The sequence below is a fragment of the Folsomia candida genome, unplaced genomic scaffold, assembly GCF_002217175.1.
Source record: "Folsomia candida strain VU population unplaced genomic scaffold, ASM221717v1 Fcan01_Sc021, whole genome shotgun sequence".
In the NCBI taxonomy this organism is placed as follows: Eukaryota; Metazoa; Arthropoda; class Collembola; order Entomobryomorpha; family Isotomidae; genus Folsomia; species Folsomia candida.
In genome coordinates, this window is record NW_019091213.1 from 417,717 (window position 1) to 436,794 (window position 19,078).

The 19,078-nt window shown below is 37.8% G+C and overlaps 1 protein-coding gene across 4 annotated transcripts; it reads right to left on the bottom strand.

Annotated features, from left to right (window-relative positions):
- Nucleotides 1–29: 29 nt before the first annotated feature.
- On the bottom strand, nt 30–18,911 carry LOC110858615 (vigilin). Of its 4 annotated transcripts, none has more exons than XM_022107439.2 (36): nt 18,768–18,911; nt 17,918–18,008; nt 11,098–11,194; nt 9,585–9,795; nt 9,367–9,462; nt 9,176–9,232; nt 9,019–9,096; nt 8,797–8,919; nt 8,307–8,522; nt 8,146–8,213; nt 7,763–7,801; nt 7,579–7,652; nt 7,195–7,509; nt 6,850–7,100; nt 6,688–6,720; nt 6,527–6,595; nt 6,382–6,459; nt 6,236–6,278; nt 6,115–6,159; nt 5,773–6,014; nt 5,539–5,682; nt 5,344–5,463; nt 5,182–5,257; nt 5,069–5,095; nt 4,818–4,889; nt 4,441–4,556; nt 4,272–4,361; nt 3,991–4,176; nt 3,802–3,903; nt 3,573–3,714; nt 3,335–3,495; nt 3,150–3,257; nt 2,991–3,067; nt 2,644–2,795; nt 2,554–2,582; nt 30–2,450 (listed from the first exon to the last, which is right to left on the bottom strand). In XM_022107439.2, the coding sequence occupies exons 3-36, from the start codon at nt 11,163–11,165 to the stop codon at nt 2,316–2,318; spliced, it is 3,843 nt and encodes a 1,280-aa protein (XP_021963131.1). In that variant the 5' UTR covers nt 11,166–11,194; nt 17,918–18,008; nt 18,768–18,911; the 3' UTR covers nt 30–2,315. The 4 variants fall into 4 exon arrangements, with proteins under 4 accessions (XP_021963131.1, XP_021963128.1, XP_021963130.1 ...); XM_022107436.2 differs by having other exon boundaries at nt 3,991–4,179; XM_022107438.2 differs by lacking the exon at nt 18,768–18,911 and adding an exon at nt 18,495–18,605 and having other exon boundaries at nt 3,991–4,179.
- Between the last annotated feature and the right edge of the window lie 167 nt (nt 18,912–19,078).

Below are 19,078 nucleotides of genomic sequence, written 5' to 3' on the forward strand. Positions count from 1 at the left end.
CCTATGCAATAAAAGGCCGTATAGTATCGTTCATTTGTAATCATTTATTCTTTCATTGACACCAGCGTTATTTTTTTATCGTTGATTTTTAACTCGTCTTATCTTCATTTATCGTCTCAAGTGTTACAAAAATAGTATGCAATATTATTCGTGGGCTCCATATTGAGTCATTTATATAATAGTTCCTAGAAACAAATCACCCGACGACCACACCCACCAATTAGCTCCAGTAATAAATAAATACATGTCGCCGTCATGCGGAATAGAGCTCGAGTGAGAAAAACACAATCTGTGTAAATTATCATCCTATTACCATTTCATTTTCGTTGTGTGGAAAGAACTTGCCAGGCTTCCTTAACTTCTGTAAGACTTTTATAGCACGAGTCTCCGCCCTACCAATTAATCCTAAACTAGCCAACTAACCGATTTTTATATAGCATTTTTATACCTACTACGTCGGGAGTATAGTTATTCATTACCGCGTCGTATAAGCTTCCGTCAACAATTGGAAACCGAGTAATTCAATACTTGTGTAAATATATAGCGATCAGTCCGACATTAATTGACATATTTTTTTAATATCTCCTTCCTCTTCTCCATTATCTCATCACTTGTTAGTTTTTTTTACACTAAATGATAAGCCTCGAAAGGTTTTGCTTGAAAATAAACGTGCAAAAAATATTAAAAAAACACATAAAGCAACATAATGTACATTTTCTGATTTTTATTGAATGTGGCGATAACATAATATTCTGATCAACAACTGATAACCCAAACTATATGCCCAAACTTATGGTAAAGTTTGCCAAGCAGCAAAAAAAAACTTGTAACGCTAATAAATGTTTGATTGACATGATCATCATAAGGTTAAGGTTTTTAAATATGTTTCTACAAACGAGTTGGTATATAGCAGCTACTTAAATCAAATAAAGCAAATAATAATAATAATTATTGATGACATATTGCCGTGTGACCTGATATAAGTGATCAGTAACATAATATATATTATATGATAATAAATTCAAGATAAAATATCTGTCTGCGTAATATATGCAACTAACGTTCTATTATTGTAGAATTCTCGAAGCTTGTCAAAACGCACCTTATTCAGCTTGCAATTTGGTGGATGGATGGATCAAGTCTCAACTAGTGACACCCCTACAAAACCTAAATGTTCCTTACTTAGGACCTAACTTATAACTTATTGCTAACTCGTGGACATATCAAAATAACAAGCAAAATCAAATTCGTTAATGTAAAACCACGTGGTTCCTCGTAAGGAGAAAGGTTTAAATTTGGTTATAAATTCCCCAATAAAACGGTTTCCGTTCAGAACTAGACTACGCGTACGTACGCTGTTGGCTGTTTTCAATCCTTACTATTCGTTAAGTCTTGTGGTAGGTTTTGTGTGTATGTATATAAACTTTTTTGCCGTTGGTATCCGATATTTTTGTTGGGTTTTTAGCATTTTTTTACTAAATGATTCAAAGGAAGTTTCGTGGCTTCCAAATTTGTTTGAATCTTTTGTACCAGTACTGAAAATTAAGGCTAGAAAACATCCAGGTTACTCGTTTCTATTCTAGCGGAAACCAGTAAGAGTAGGAATACCAGTTGTAGTTAGTTATGTAGACAGGAAGACATGACAGGGAAAGTATGCATTAACCAACCGTAATAATTGGTAAATTAGCAGTAATAGGTGGCTGGTTGGTCGAACAACCATATTTGAAGATCATGATACAGGAGCTTAGTCATAGTCTCAATAATTTTGTCGTTTTTTTAAGAAATAATTACCCTATGGAGTTGATAGAAAATAGTATTATAGGAGGTTAACGTTACAGTCAGCAGAGGAGGAGGAGGAAAAGAGTGGTAAATATATAATACCAAGTTGTCTAATCATCGTAAGTGACACGGATTTCCTTGTTTTCATTTTGTCATTTTATATGAGAAAGTTTGAGATAGATTGATTTTTTTATGTTTGCTGCCAAACTCCACCATGGTTTTGATCAGGTATTCTAAATCTGTATGACGTTGGCTTTGCTTGAATTGACTAATCCTTTCAACTAGCAATAACTCATCTTGTCCAATTGACATGTATATTGTCTTCTTACATAGAATTAGAATACTTACTCAACCATGTCACATACTAGATAGCTATTGATCAATATGTTTCATTATCCTGCAGTGAATAGTCAGCTTAGTAACTATATAATTACAACATGTGAGGGTGGGGTGTTCCAACAGCTAGACAGGGATTGATTTGAGGAGGCTGTTGGGTTCTTATACGTTGATGATGTTCAATAGGTGTCTTTAGAGGTTTAAAAGTGTTTCCGTGCTCCCCAAGCCGAGTTCAGGGGACGTGGAGCAGGAGCAACCGGAGCAGCAGCAACGGGCATTGGTTCAGTTTCAGCAGATGCTAGTCCATTGCCGAAAGTGGGGAAATCCACGGTGCTCTACAAGAACAATGCACAATCGGTTATTACAGTGACACAGTTTTCTTTAATTGAGTAAACTCGGTATAATTAAAATTGTAACGTAAAGTGTAACACTGCTCACCTGGGTGTCAGGAGCGTTCCAAGGGGCACCTGGAATGCAACAAAAATGTTGAACCCTTTGATTGGATAAATAATTAAGCAAATAACGCACCCTTCACAACAAAACCATTGCTTTGCTTTTGTTTATGATTTCCCTGATTTTGGTCGGAATCCTTTTTAAGATATTTTTGCATATACTCATTTTCGGTGACATCCTGGATATATTCTTCCTCCATATTGAGCAAATGATCTCGAGCATCATACCTACAACAAGCACATGAAACAGAATGTTATAATTTAATTGTGTGTCTTGTATAAATAAGGCGGGGAGAGGGGTGTCTATTGGAGCATGTTTAAATTAATAGGACTCGTGTTTGAACAATTCCGTCAATTATAAACTAATATTACTGTAACTCTGTAACGGGATTAAATTTGAATTGATTCATAATTCAATCGTACACTTTGTCTTGCTCTCCACCAGATATAACAACCAAGTTGGGGTTTCCAGACTCGGAGCGAGGGAAGCGGATGTCAACCTAATTGGAATTAGATGTAAATAGAAGAAAACTTACTTATCATGCCGACAAATAATTAAAACAAAAATCCGGGTATACTCACATTGAAGTCCTTCATAATTTGTCGGACAGTTTTTCCTCGTTGACCGATGATTCGTGAGTGCACACGATGATCAATTTCCACTTCCTCGCGGAACTTTTCGCGTTGAACCTAAACACAAACAGCAGGAGCATTACAAGTGTGTCAAACTCTCACCTAAATTGAGCTTCACTAAAGTTGAATCTTACCAACTCATTCACAATCCCTAAAATCTCTTCTTTGGCGTTGTTGGCATCAGCTTCATAGCCCGTGATGACAATTACGTCCTGTTCTTCACTATCTCTTCTGGGCAACTGGATGTTAACATTAAACTGATCACGAATTTTGCCAATAACCGCACCTTGTTTTCCTTTATTTGAAAATAATTTCAAAGTCAAAATACTAATAATATTGTGCAGTACTTGTACAATTCCTCAAGCTACTAACCAATGATTTTTGGGTGAAATTCAGGATCAACTTGCACCCTGACAATGAATGATCGTGCTTCTCTATCACGTTCCATGCCTTCCAAGTCTTCTTTCAAATTGAGCAATGCCTCCTTGGCGGCAGCACAGTTCTTTGGTGATCCCTAAAAAAACGATACAACAAGAGCTGTTAGACCGCTGAGGTGGGGCGTTGCAACCAATAACTCAAATATATTATGTGCATCACTAACCAAAATTTTGATTGTGTCTGATGGTGGCCGGTCTTGTTGACCCTGTTCATCTTGCTTCGGTGGTGCTGGCACTTGAATGTGAACATCGTGAATTTTCATGAGCTAAAGAATTATGTATGTTAATAATTACATTAAATTTCAAATCCAGTTTCCAACTTTATTTTAATGAAAATTAGTAGATCCTCATACCTCACGGACGTCTTTCCCTTTCTGGCCAATCACATGACGATGCATCTTGAACGGAATATCGACTTCAATAATAATAGGCACTTGTTCCAAAAGAGCGTTCTTTGCGGCTTCACAATTCTCAGGCCGCCCGGAAACTCGGATAATGTCGGAAGCTCGCGCACCATCTCCATTTTGTTCCGGAATATGCTGCTAGACAAAATAAGGTACATTATTATTAACACATGTAGGCTTGTGTTGTATAAGGTGCTTGCATTGGCAAGAAAATCAGTTTAATTTGATACCTCTTCATCATGGTCGTCGGGACGCTCGGGAAACTTGATATCCACATTGTGGTCAGATTGAATTTGTTTCACTTTACTTCCTTGTGATCCCTAGATTATAAGTAGTACACGCAATATTAACTTGTATTCTGAATCAAAAGTACTCCTCTCGCATAAATCATCCGCTAACCATGATAGTTCTGTGATGTTTTTGCTCGATGACAACATCAATGTTGACTCGCTTGCTCAAATCATCAGCAATTGAAGAGATACGCTGTTTTGCGGCATCCACACACTCGGGGGGTCCTACAACAGTACAGAGTAATTAGCACGGATGAATGTTTTAATTATACAAGTAAAACAAAAATATGGTAAATATGTTTGACTAACTCTGAACCGACATGCAAATAAAAATGCTAGCCAGTCAGTTTATTGATCAGACATACACATTTAATTTTCCTGGGGTCGGAACTCCTAATGAGGAATACTTGGATAACCTCGTAGGTGGTATAACCCAGGCAAATAAAAATAGTCAAGGGACAAAAGTAAAAAGTCTGGCACACAAACCTTTGATGATGACCTTGGATGAGTTGGATCCCACCTTTGGAAAAGACACGGATACACCCCCAAATTCGTCCGCTAAATTGAAAGTTATTTAAGTTCTCAACTGTATTGTGCTGTGTTTATTTTTTATACTCTACTCGATAGAGTAAAAAAAATCGGTAATAAAATCTGAGACACGAGTTAACTTAACCCGCTTTATAAACTATGTGGGTACTACCTGTACCCGTGTGAATAAGGTAAGGAAAACCACTTACCAATTTGCCGAAGAATCTCTCCACGACCTAAACCAAGCATCATATTTATGAAACATATGTCGGCAACTATATAGGTATAGATTTATATTTGTAATGTTGAGTTTTATACTCACGGAGCACGAAATGACGATGATATTGTGGGTCGACAGTCATTTCGGATTCAACTGTTTTTTCCAAATCCTTAATGATCTATAAAAAAAATTAAAGTATTTAATTTTTTTTGCTGAACCAGCGTGCTAGATTATTTATAACCAGTGTGCTATATTAATTATTACATCCATCAGCTGCTGTTTAGCATTGGCAACATTTTCCTTCTTTCCTATGATTGTGATGGCTTCCTGATTTCCTTCGGATGAACCGGGGAAAACTATCCGCGCATTAGTCGATTCACGAATCTGTGATATTAATACGTAGATTACATTATAAATAAAAGTAAATCAAATTGACGAGCTCAAGAACGTATTTCAAACCTTCTTAATATTGGCACCACTCTTTCCTATGAGAAACTTGTGGTGTTGAGGTTTGGCAATAAGAATCTCCACGTGGCCACTAATTTCTTTGTCTTTGCTTAAATCAACCAAAATGTTCTTAGCCTTTTCCACCATGTCCTTGGGCTGCAAAATTGTTATTATATTCAAATATTTATAATAGTTCATAATAATTGAGTTCAGATATTGGATATTTTTCTGATAATAATTACTCACCCCCATCACTTGCACGCGATCCGACTTTGTTTTGGAATCAGGAAACTTGATATGTACGCCTCCACAATCATCCGAAATTGATTGAATAACCTTTCCTCCAACACCAATGAGGGAGTTGTGGAACTTGCTGGGAATCATCACGTCAATTTCCACAACGTCGGCCACAGAGTTTTGCAGGCTCAAGAGGCGATCACGAGCCGCCTCACAATTCTCTTTTCTGCCAGTGATGACAATAATCTCAGCTGAAAGTAATAATAAGAAATATTAACGTATTCTGAACATTGCTGAGGACGGAGATGAAGAATTTATGTAAAAATATATATATTATAATTTTACACTAACCTTCCGTTTTGCTTTTCCCTTCTGCCAGCGGAGGCAAATCAAAACCTGATTAGGATACAAAATTAAAAATTCAGCAACTGGAACCATAAAAATCAGAAATTGATTTTAAGGCGTAACTTACGCGTGTTGGTTTCTTCGCGAATCTTTCGTATGTTAGCACCACCCTGAAATTGCATTCAATTTCAATTATTTGAAAGTGCAAGAAAGTAAAAAATGTATAATTTCTTAGTTATCTAAACTTCAAGCTATGTTATATTTGTCAAATACCTTTCCAACGACTAAACGATAGCACTGAGGGAAAATGGGAACCTTCAGTTGGAAAGAGTTCTCCACCATCTCCTTGTACTACAATTTTCAATTGTGTTTTAAATTAACCAAGATGGCAATAGCCATAAAAAGGATGTTGCCTTACAAGCTTTGTCATGTAGCTGCAGCACTTGTCGACATCATCCTTTGGACCACGAACAGTAACAACATCCCGCTGTAAGACAATATTTATTAGGATGAGCATCAATTATTAGATCGCCATAATATATTTTTCATTAGTAATTGGTCAAAATATTAATTGCTCACCCTTTCATCAGGGGTTGGAAAATTGATTTGAACCTGCATGGAGTAAAAAGAAATGATTAATTGATTGAACCGATAATACAGTATCATTACTTTTCAATGCTGTGCTATTATAAAACAAAAATGTTTTAGGACAACAATGTTAGCGCTATATTACGAGTGTACCTGATTGAATTTTTCCCTAATCTCTCTAATCCCTGCTCCTTTGGCACCAATAAGATTTCCGTGAAAGCGGTGTTCAATGATGAGGTCCTTCTCCTTTTCACTCTCCAATTTATTCACTTGGTCCAGAATGTGCTTGCTCGCTTGCTCAACCCCCACGCGTGTTCCCTCCAAGTGAATGTTTGCCATTTGTCCTGAAGACTGTGCATCTTGGACGGAAATGATTACACCCGTGTCATCTTTCAACCGGTTGACTAGTAAAAAGTGTTACAAAAGAGATATTATGAACACGCAATAAACCGAGACATACGTACGAGACTAGTCTCTTCACTCAAGTCAACAACTTACTGTTGGTTCCGTTCTTCCCAATGATATGCTTGTAATATTTTGGGTCAACGGAAATATCCTTGAAAGACATGTTGTCAATGAGGTTTTTCACACATTCTTGCAATTGGAGAGTAACAGGTTCCACGTCCTCCGGCGGCCCCTCAATGACAATCTGATTCTGACTGTCCATGATTTCGACATGAGCCCTGGGGTAGCTGCTGGTGATCTTTTGGATGTTGCATCCCTTCTTCCCAATTACATGTTTGTGAACCCAGGCTGGAGCGTCGACAGTACGAGTAATAATACTGTTGGCTTTCTCGTAGACAACAGTTAAGGCTGCAGGAATATTCAGCACGTTAACCTTAATTACACGGACATATTTTTAATTGAAGAATGTAGCAGTACCAGAGCCGAGAATTTCAGCAGGTCCATGGAGAGAAATGGTCTCACTTGGAGATTCTAATGGGGGAATTTCAACACTGCAAAAAACAAAAGTGAATATTATTATCCACGGCAAATGAGTGCAAATGATGTGTTGTATCAATACTAAAGCATCAGGATTCAAATATTGTTTTTAAATAAATCTCACCTCACACCAGTTTCCCTCAAAATCTCGTTGATTGTTATGCTGAAACGATCAGTAGAGAATTTTTATTAAAAATAGAAAAGGCTAATTAAATTAATTAACATTGGAATAAGCAACAGCATTTTTTAATGAGATGCATGAAATGAAACAATCGCTTGGGAAAGATTAAAATGACGGCCAAGAGGTAGTGACATGTAACGATACGAGATGATATCCATCACAAAATCCAATGCCGGTCTTTTTTGCGAATAGTCACCTCGTACCGTAAGATTTTTGCCGACGCTTTAAAATATGTGCTTACAAATACGTGTTTATTGTTGCTTATTCTAATGATATTAGTCTTGATGCGCATATGTATTCTAATGTTAAATAAATTTGTTGCTTACCGTTGTTTCCCGATGATGTATTTGTGCTGGGTTTTCCGAACTTCCACGGACACCGTAACGTATTTTTTCTGTTTCATACGCAAATGCAATATTGTGTGAATTACTTAATATAGAATATAGCACATGTACCTATTTACATAAACGTGGGAAAAACTACTTACAAAGACTTCCAAGTCGTTTTTGATTGCCTGAACAGCTTTTGCGACGCCCTCCTTTTCTCCAACCACAGAAATTTCGTCGTTCATCACAGAGACGGGTGGAATATTGATCCTCGCCCCCGTCACAGCAATCAAACTCCCAACTTTCTCTCCAAATGGACCAAGGATGAACGGATGGAACTTTTTGGGCACGGAAATTCGCTCCGAGGCTTGTTTGGACTGCAAAATGCATAAATTACGTTAAGAATCATGTTCAGTTGGTTTTGTTTCATTGCTGGCATTTTTAATTGTTTGAGAAACATGGCACCGGTTTAGCACATGAAATCAATCTAAATCAGCTTGCGTAAACTCAAATATTAATTTTACCCAAGCTCAGACCCAGAAGAAATACGTATTCTTGCAGGTGGTTTCTCGGGATGACTTACGTGTGTCAAGGAATAGCTAATCTTAAGTAATAAATGGCATCAACAATAATGTGAAAACTATATAGTACCTGCTCATCAGAAATCCAACGAATTTCGTGCTCAGCCTTTTCAATTCCCTCCTTCGGGCCAACGATAGTGATCATGTTGGAGTCATCATTGGGTCGTGGGATGGAAATTTTAGTAGCAGTGGTCTATCATGAGGAAAAATAACAATTATTAAATTATTACCCCAGAATTATATTCGGGTGAAAATGTAAGGAAGGTGTCAATATTATTATTTTTTAGCTCACCTTCTCCAATTCGTTGAGCTTTTGACCTTGTTTTCCAAGGATAAAACGGTGGTGTTCCTTGGGAATATTGATTTGCTTCTGTACAACAATTATTCTTTGATATAATCACAGTTTATGATGACTTGGAGAGGTATTCAAGTTTATGTTTAAGACGAACCTGAGCTTGGGTTTGGAAGCGCTGAAGTATTTCACGTTTGGCTTCAACCACGCTGCTCTGGAATCACAAAAGGGAAAATAGGCAACAGGTTTATTCACTCGGCTCCATGAGATTAGGTAAATGCAATGCATTCATGTACTTAATTGTATTAACCACACCAATTACTAATTTCATTTAGTTCTAATTTATACCTGCTTGCCAGTGACAAGAAAGGTCAAAGATTGGTCTCGGGATGAACTTGACAGCTCAATGTGAGCTCCAGACTGCTTGATGATTTCTCCACAAGCCTAGAAAATAAACAAAGCCAGATTAATATTCAGGGTGAAGTTTATAGCATTTCATAACAGGCGTTTGGATTAAGTTTTGTTCTTCGTTTGATAATGGATAAGAAAAATAAAAATGTCCTTACCTTGAGCGCATCCATTTCTCCGAAGCGTTCACCATGTCCCCGATCGCTTCGTTCTTCGAATGGAATGTGGAAGACACTGGTGACAGTGTTGGATCCTATGCGCATTTTTTGCGACCATTTGTTATTAGCGCCTGGGGAGCTCAGGCCAGATGTTGGACCCGAGTTAGGTCCCGATGGGTTTGGAGGGAGGGCAGGGAACGCCTCATCATACCTGGAAAATAAAAAAATATGGTTTTAATTAGTACCACCCAGTCAAAACCTAAGGTCAGACATTACATTATTCAACTCAAATGTAAAAGTAGATATCGTACAACAATTGGTTTGTATGACCCATAGCTTGTGTGGTAAATTTTTAGGGTACTATGTTGTCAAGTTTGTCGTTGGGTGGGTGGGAGTAGTGACACGATTCTGGGGAGTTGCAATTGTTAAGTCGTCAGTTAGTAGATATAAGTGGGGTGCGGTGTGTCAAAGACTCTTCACGTCGAGTACGATTTCCTCGCATGGGGATTTTAAAATGAAATGATCGACCACCGCTAAGCAGATAAATTAAATTAAATGCAGCAAAAAAATATATTGAATCAACCTGTCTCTCGGTTGATAAGATTCATACGTTTTGCCAGCACTGCACTCTCACCCAGCACACATGAGATAAGGAATAATGTGAGAAGACCTTGATTCTTGTACGAGAGAAGAAAATTCCCAAAAAATCCATTCATTCATCATTTTCGCTAATTTGTGTTACATTCTCGCACTAATCTGAAGTTATCCTGTCAATAAGTAGCTCGATCCGAGTTATCTTTCTGAAGATATTTAGTTGCTGAGATATGCTGACCTGGGCATTTAACCGACTCTCGTCACCCACGAAATCTTGAACCCTGCTGTGTGGAGGGCAACATGAAATGCAGAGATTTTATGAAGTATGGAATTTCATGGTGCACTTTGATATTTTCAGATAAATAAGCACTCTGCTGCACAAACTCTAATCAGTTAACGAAGCAAAATAGCATTATTGTAATAACAACATGTAATAACGGGGAGCTGAGATCCACTCCAATGAAGGAAACCGAATTCTCTGTTAGAAATTAGAATGATCAACTTGACTTTGATTTCAAGTCAAGTGATTTGTTCTGAGACCGCCAACAACCGCTGAATAATATCTTTCAGATTTATGTGGGACGATTGCCAATCTCTAAATCAAGCTCGACTACACGACAAAAGTTGTAAAATAATTCCAGGAATTCAACTCGAACCGGAACAACACAGGCTTAAGGATATTATACTTCTGAAATAATAATAATAATTAATACTTAACTTGACGCCCTCTCGACAGAGACGAAGAATGGCTGAGCATGGATATTTGAATGAGTATCATCAGTATACTTCTCGATCGGTAGAACTTCTAACATAACTCCTAGCCTAATTATTAACTATATGTCCTCGTCTTGGTAGGGAAACCCATCTTGGGCGTCTCAACAATTACACAGAACAAGACATAAGCAGATATTAGACTTACTGTGGTTGGTCATGTGGTCTGGCCTCACGGAAGTCCGTCAATACGGATGACGATGGTCCTGGGTCCATTGCACACGAGCCGAGTCGTTACAGTAACTCTGAAAATAGAAGCATAATTTAAGCATCCAATATTTGCATCATCTTTAAACTTTTGGTCTATGCGGTCCAATCAAAGTTTTCTACAGGTTTCGTGTAAGCCGATATATAACTAGATAACTACCCATGCAGTATTATCTCGCTGCATCTATTTTGCAGAGAGCACCACCTTCTTGCCACTTAATTAGTATCGACTTTGGATTAATGCTAACCCACTCTGCTCATTCCATCCATTTTTGTACTGTAAAAGTGAAGTACTGCATTCCGACATTAAAAATATTTCCTGCTGTGAAAATACGGCATAGTACGTACACTGAAGCAAACAATTCACTCTTTATTATAGTGCCAGGATTCGGTTCTTACATTTCGTTACTACTTTTGAGTGCTAAATTTGATGCTCATTATGTACGTAAGTTGTTGCCACGACCCACCTGGCTGGGTTAAATAAAAGTAATGAACTCCTCACATCACATGTAAGTAACAGAGTGCAACAATCATCATTCCAAAGTTACTACGTTCATGCATCAAACAAAATACGAAGTAATAACGACGAGTTTAAAGAATATGTAAATTCCTGGCTCTGGTTCTTTCCTCTCGTCTATGCCCCTGTTAAACTCTTCATCATCATTTCATTAGCATGCAAGAGATGCATTTCGCGAGATCGTACGTGAAATCTCTCCGTGTCGACCACCAATATGAACATCTATGTAGTGATATGAATAAAACCAGGGAAATCCTTTTTCCGGAAAAAATCGGGGAAATTCCCGTAATTATATGAATAAAAATTTCGGCATTTGCTTTTCCCTGAGGGAAAGGAAAAAGGGAATAGCTTTTCCCTCAACCTCAAGATTTTCCCTGGAGACGGGGATTTTCGTATGAATAAAACCAAGGTGAAAGCCTTTCCTTCAGGCAATCTCCCCAAAAATTACCGATCAGCTATTATGCTGACCCCAACTAACGGAATTAGCAGTAAAACTTAGTTTTTTAAGCATCTGCTGCACTTTTTATGAACGTTGGACACAAGTTGGACATGGTAGGGCCTTAAAACTTACAAAACAAAATTTATCGACAAAAATATGCAGATTTTTATTTGCTACCGACATCGAAAAAATTTATTTTATATTTTCGTTAAAAACCTGAAAATATTTTCTGAAACTTTTTTTAAATTCAAATTTCGGGCTCGATATCCAACTGGTCAAGCTACCGGTATCGCCCAAGTAGCATATTAAATGCTACTTATGTAATTGCAAATGTTGAAAATTTTCCAATTTTGGAAAAATTCCGCTTTCGCTCATTTATTCATCTTTTAAGGGTCTTTTGCGTGCGGGTTTTGAACTTGAATTTTCGTGTCTCAATTTTCCCTTCTTCCGTTTAAAGGCGAATTTGAAACCTGTTCATCGCCGTGTGTTTTTCTTACAAAAATTACATGATTTTTAAGTATATACAAAGTTAGGAGGTTAGAATTTTAGTTTTTTTTCCTGGTTAGGAAAATTTCGAAAATCTATAAAAATTCAAAAATGAATTTGATGTTGGATATTATAAAACAACTGTACAACAACTGGGACTAAAATCGTACAAGAGTTTGTAAATTCCGAGAAAAACTGGATTTTTGGCTAGCATTTGAAGATGGTCTTTTAGGATTACTCTGACAATGCGATGACGCCAGCGCGCAGCGGTCGCGCTCCGATTTTGATGAAACTTCGATAATTATGTAGCCTTAGGTAAATAATTGAATACATGTTTCGGGATTTTTCATAATGCTCAGTTTAAACAAAGTTATGATGGCATAAGTGGCCGAAAATTCGCATTTTTCTCGTGACGTTTTTCTTTTTTTGTTTTTGATGGAGAAAAATGCGAATTTTCGGCCACTTATGCCATCATAACTTTGTTTAAACTGAGCATTATGAAAAATCCCGAAACATGTATTCAATTATTTACCTAAGGCTACATAATTATCGAAGTTTCATCAAAATCGGAGCGCGACCGCTGCGCGCTGGCGTCATCGCATTGTGAGTGAGTTTGGAGGGTGTACAAAAAATCAAATACATTTTCAAACACATGAAATCAAATACACTCATATACAACCCCGAAATTTATTTAATTTTTGCAATTCTGAGATGCACCTGTACCATCATCCTGAATTTCAGCTTTTTTAACCAGCACAAACCAGTGGGGGTCACTAGGGGTACATTTCCTTAAGAATTTGATTAAAAAACATGGTCAGAAATTTTGGAAAATGCATTTGTCTTAGTTTCGATGGTATCATTTTAATTATATGTAATTAAAGTTAGGGGAATTGCCCGAAACCAGGGGGATTTGCCTGGCGAGCAAGGCAAAAGTTTATTCATACGGAAAGGGGTAATAGCCTTGACCTGAGAGACTTCCCCTCAGGCAAATGCCTTTCCCGTTTCCTTGGAGGATTTCCCTGGTTTTATTCATACCAGTCATGGTCTCAAGTTCCCATCATCTTCAATAGTCTACAATGGAATGCCTCCGATGGATGGGGTTCAAGTGGTCGATGGGGGCATAATATTTCAACGTCCTACATGAATGACAAAGTCTACCTGCGACATAGTTTAAAATACACGTACTTGGAAGCTGTATCAAAGGGTAACTACGTATTTGCTGCTTCCTACGCTGTGTGCAGTAATAATTAAGTGACATGGCATGCAATGCAAAAATTCTATCACATCGTTGGCGTAATAATCACGCAAGAAAGAGAGTGCCGAGTAAAACCATTTTGCGTGTCATCCTGCCTGGCTGTGCAGCGTACACATGCCCACCTGTAGGAAATTTTTGCGTTTCAAACCACCGATCAACCAACCGAGCACAATCCGTCGTCGTCATCACCAACTTTTATACAGTCGTCTTCTTCTTCCCACTCATTCACCATGCAATTCACCTTTTCTCAAGTTCTCTCTCTGTATAGTCCCTGAAACTCCTGAAACATCTCTTGGGCGAGTATTATTGAGTGGGCATTGTTATTCTGAAAAAAATCCTTTCCTGCCTCTTCCCACAAACTTGATAGTTGATACCATCATCATTCCGCCGTATAAAAAACCCACACTATATAATACGCACCCATGGTTCATGTTTGTGCAAAAAAATGTGAATACAAGTAACAAGACAGGATAATACAAAAGTTGCTTAACCCCAGAACCAGATTCACTTGACTCAACAATGATGTTGCAGTTACAATTTAGCAAGGTGAATGAGAGGATGAACAAGTGGTCGTTTCAGTCAGTCAGATGAGAACACTAACCTCATGTTTTTACTATGTTCTCCATCTTCATTCATTATTCTCATCCTTAATTTACTATGAAAACTATGAATTCAGCCGATTCAAATATTTCTTTCCCTCTTTTCCAAACGGCTCAGCTACATTTTTCTTTCACGTCAAGCTGAATTACAATCTCTCCCCGTGTTAGGTATCAACTTTCTCACCTGTGCAAAACCCATGATTTCAGGATATTAGAAGAGAGCCACGCATACTCGTAGCCGTCTCTTTAAGCGACATGTCAACAACCAATTGCCATCCCAAGATAAAAAGTGTACAACTTTAAACGAAGTACTTGGACCAACTGGTTTTCATTAGTGCAGGGCTGTTGGTGAGCTAACTATAATTCGACCGTAGAAGTGAAGAGACCAGCAACCGACCAATGTTATGTTATGAAAATTATGAAATATAACACGGAGAACAAGAAACGAAGAAAACAGACAAACGCTTGATTGCACTCCATTCGAAATCATAAATTTTTCAAACTTTTCTTTCGCATTTACAAAACAAAGTTTGGCTGACTAGTAAGAATTGAGTAATTAAGTAAACATTTTACGTGTCAACCGTTAACTCGTATAATCGAGCTCCTCAAATATAACGAGTCCTAATAAAAAGACGAATGAACATCGTGTACGTAAGCATAGAGAACATTAAATGAACTTCACTTGGAGAGATAAGCAATTTCCTCTCTCGTCCTCGTCATTCTGATCACACATGCCTCCGTTTTAAATTATCCGTCTCTGGAAGGTCGATTATTGGAAGAAAGAATACATGCTGAACGGTAAAGTACAGTTCGTACATGAATAATCTGCTGCTGGTGGAATTATCACCATTATGATTATCATATCACACACAGACCCTGCCAATGGTTCCAACATACTATTGACAGTTAATCGCTTGTTTCAAGACAACAAATTATTCGAACCATGGAACCAACCCAAGTCTAATATCTGGCATCCTCGCCACAAAACAGACATTTCCCCTCATCAGAATTTTGGAACATTGATTACCAAGGAATAGAAATAGTAATGACACGAATATGCTGAAAACACTGAAACTGTAGCGACAAACCTCTTATCGGGTCACACCATGGAGAATAATGGATTGAAAGTTTATGAATTTCTAAATTCCAGTCTACCCCGCTTGTATGTATTATTAAGGATACAAATTTCGTTAGCAGGGCTTCACAAAAAGTTACCATTGAAATATTGACACTCAATTGGTATGCATTTCATCCAGTCCAGTGTTGTCCTCGTTTATACAGATTATTCTTATCTGAACTTTACACAAAAACACATAGCGAGAGAGACTCGCTCTGTACTTATCAGGAGAAGATCCATAAAATAAAGACCAATGAACATAAAGCAATTGATAATTGCAGCCAGTCTCGTACGATAAATCCAGAATTTAAATAAGACCTAATCTTGCTGCTGTAGGAGCTTCATAATCATCGTAACTATGCCCAGATTCTCTCTACCATTGTTTCACCACTACTTATTATTCAAAGTGAAATGTATGTACCAAAAAATCCACCGGCATGACAAGCTGGTGAATTTCACACTCTGATCCAGTCCTGCCACCAGGTATTTCTTTAATATCACTCATTCGTCATTCTCCATCAACTTTTATCTAACTGGATTTGTGGGTGTATGTGATTGAATTGAATTCACTCGCATATAACGCAAAAGTTAAGCGCACATAGGCGACAGGAAAATGGGGTCGAATAATGATGATGTTCATCTCTTGTATTATGGATTAGAATTCGTGAGTTCAATTAGAATGAGAGTTGACAAACTCTATGTTAAAACCAACACTTGGCGTGGTCACTTTTTTACACATACGAGTCGAGAGCGGGGCAGCATAGAAACCTCAAGGTCGATCTTTTCTCCATTAAAAAATTATAGCCTCATGCGGTAGAAAAATTGACCGGATTTATCGCCTCTCGTCTCACTCGGCAATGAAGATAAGGTCAAGGCAACCTTTGCTACTTATCAAGCAGAGGAGAGGAGACTAATACATACGTAACTAGCCCAAGAAGAAGATAAGTGGTTAATGCGATTACTTTACATCACCCATCCATACTTTCATGATGACGATGATTAATTCAGTTTTCTGCTACATCAGGACTAATTCGCAGCAGCTTGGAATGCTTGGAAATTAGTATGCCGACTATTGCAAATGACTGCAGAGTAGAGTCATGCATAGTAAAACTAAATCGACTGTCCCCAAGTGGTCCCCGTCTGAACCTCGTTAATGTCGATACCGGTTTTTATTCCACGCCACATTACAAAAAACTTCAAATCTCACTAGTCAGAACTATTGAGGAAAACGCATACTACCTGCTGCACTAACTACTGGCACCAGTGTCTAGTCAAAGAATTCGCACTTCTTGAAATGAAAAACTATTTCTTAAAAGCCTACAAATCATGCATTATTTAAGAATCGTTAGAATTTTATCCGTTCGATTCTCTAGCACTCGCATCGGTCAATTTACTAAAAGATGGCCCGTCCAGAGTCGAGCAGCAGTAGTGGAAATAGAACAGACATGATAAAAGTGTACCTAAACTAAACCAGATTGAGACGCTGATTGCCGACAGTATTTCAGAGTCATGTCACCACAATCACGCACCAATGCAGTGACAATCCGTCAGTGAACCCTTTGCATACTCTCCCAAATCAATACATTTACGAACAAATACCTAAAAGGGGTAAAATGTTCACGGTACGACAGTCGCAAGGGCAGAATACTTTTCTCCCAAAATAAATATGTCGTTGACAAAACAATGTCAAATCATCACATGAACGCCTAAAACCAAGTCTAAAAATCATTGTTCATGAAGAGACAGGTTAAATCTCCTGCATAAATATCAAGTGGAAATGGTTATTGAATTTAAGCCAAAATTATTCAAAAGTCGATTTTAACTGTAACGTTGAGACTCTTAATATACTCGACCCTTATAATAAACACTGCTACTCACTCATTCCTCTATCCTCTTGTCTTTAAAATGGTTAGTTAACTTCAACCCTATAGCTCTCAACCAGAAGAAGAAGACCAGCCAGCAAAGAAAGAATATAAATATCATCAAGAGGCTTCACTTGGTCACTGGCCTGGGGGCTCCTACTCAGGAGAGAGGAGAGATAACGGAACTGCATGGATTAAAGTAGAACAATTTGCTCTCGTCATCTATTATTTCAGTGTCAAGAAATATGCGCTCCATTTATGTCTGCAACCACACGGCTCGCTCACCTCATCATCACTGACAAATAAAGTGCCCAAATTCACTGATGCTTTCTATCTATTCTATACCTGATGTCTAGTCATTGTTCTAACTATCTTATGTATGATAATGCCGGTTGGTCCGGCTGGCAAACTGCTGCTAAACTAGTAACCGATAAACTCATGTGCAATTTGAAAAATACTTTTAAAAAAATTAATTGAGATACTTACAGTACTGTATTCCCGTCAAAAATCCGTCCGGTTATGCTACGTTTGTAGCTCCAGTGTTAACGTGAATTTGCTGTGCGAGAGGTTTGAACCGCTGAAACGAAAAATGAGTGTAAAATAAAATATCAAACTTTCCACAAAATTATTTCGAACACATAAATTTCAGTCTGTGGACTTATTTGATGAGCTACATCAAGGCACTAATGAATATCCATAACGACCAAAAATACAAGGAGCAAACATATTAAAATTTGATGATTTTAAAATTACGCCCTCTAAATAAAAGCACTTCTCCTTGATGAAATATGCAATTACTTACTACTAATAACTGCATCCTCAAATATGATTTAAAAAATTAGTTATTATCACGTAAAGTAATTAATATAGAATGTGGAGTATGAATGGATGAATGGGACACTTTTCTGCTTCAAACTCTGCCATATGTTGCAAATTATGTTGCAAGGATTCAAGACCCCACGGAACAAAAGGAAAGGAACGGGCGTGGGTGGTACTGCCCACTCAAAAACTCAGCTATTATTTGAAAATATGTTGGCTCCTAAACCAAAATAAAAAATAATACCAAACTTGCAGATTTCACACAATAGCACACTTGATTATATTCCGGAAAACCCCAAATTCAACTCTTCTTCTCGCAACATTGCAATTGCTACGCAAAAAATTGCGAGTCTTCTCAATAAATCGACAGACTTTGGGACAAGGAATACAATTCAGAGACGACAAAATGTGAGGCCTTCTACGTGCTCCCACCCACTGCGATGGGGGTGTTATTATTGGGTGGCAGGGAAATTAAGGGTCTAAAACGAGAGGTGGTCAAGAGTGGATAACAACATACCTCAAAAGGTCAAACCAGTGCAACGTCTTCGCAGTGACTGTGGATGAGACGTGTGTGTATGTGGCATATCATCATCATCATCCAATTCCTCTCCGCCTGCTATTCTTTCCATCCTCCTCTCCAAGTTTACTCTGGACTTTACAAACTCACGTCGTCGGAAGAACCCTTATTATTCGTTGTCGGAAATGTCATCAAGTCATCAAATCAACAAAAACGAGCATCCTTTCGTTCCTATTAAAAAAAAATTTAAAAAATGAAATAATGCAAAGTAATTTTACCCTACGAAATGTATGCATCAGCATTGAGTTCAC

Bases quoted from the DNA above. Each gene is read 5' to 3' on its own strand.
- LOC110858615 (XM_022107436.2), bottom strand. From the start codon at position 11,165: ATGGACCCAGGACCATCGTCATCCGTATTGACGGACTTCCGTGAGGCC. The intron at 9,796-11,097 runs GTAAGTCTAATA...TTTATTTTCCAG, and splicing joins AGACCACATGACCAACCACA to GTATGATGAGGCGTTCCCTG. The intron at 6,160-6,235 runs GTAAGTTACGCC...TATCCTAATCAG, and splicing joins TCGCGAAGAAACCAACACGC to GTTTTGATTTGCCTCCGCTG.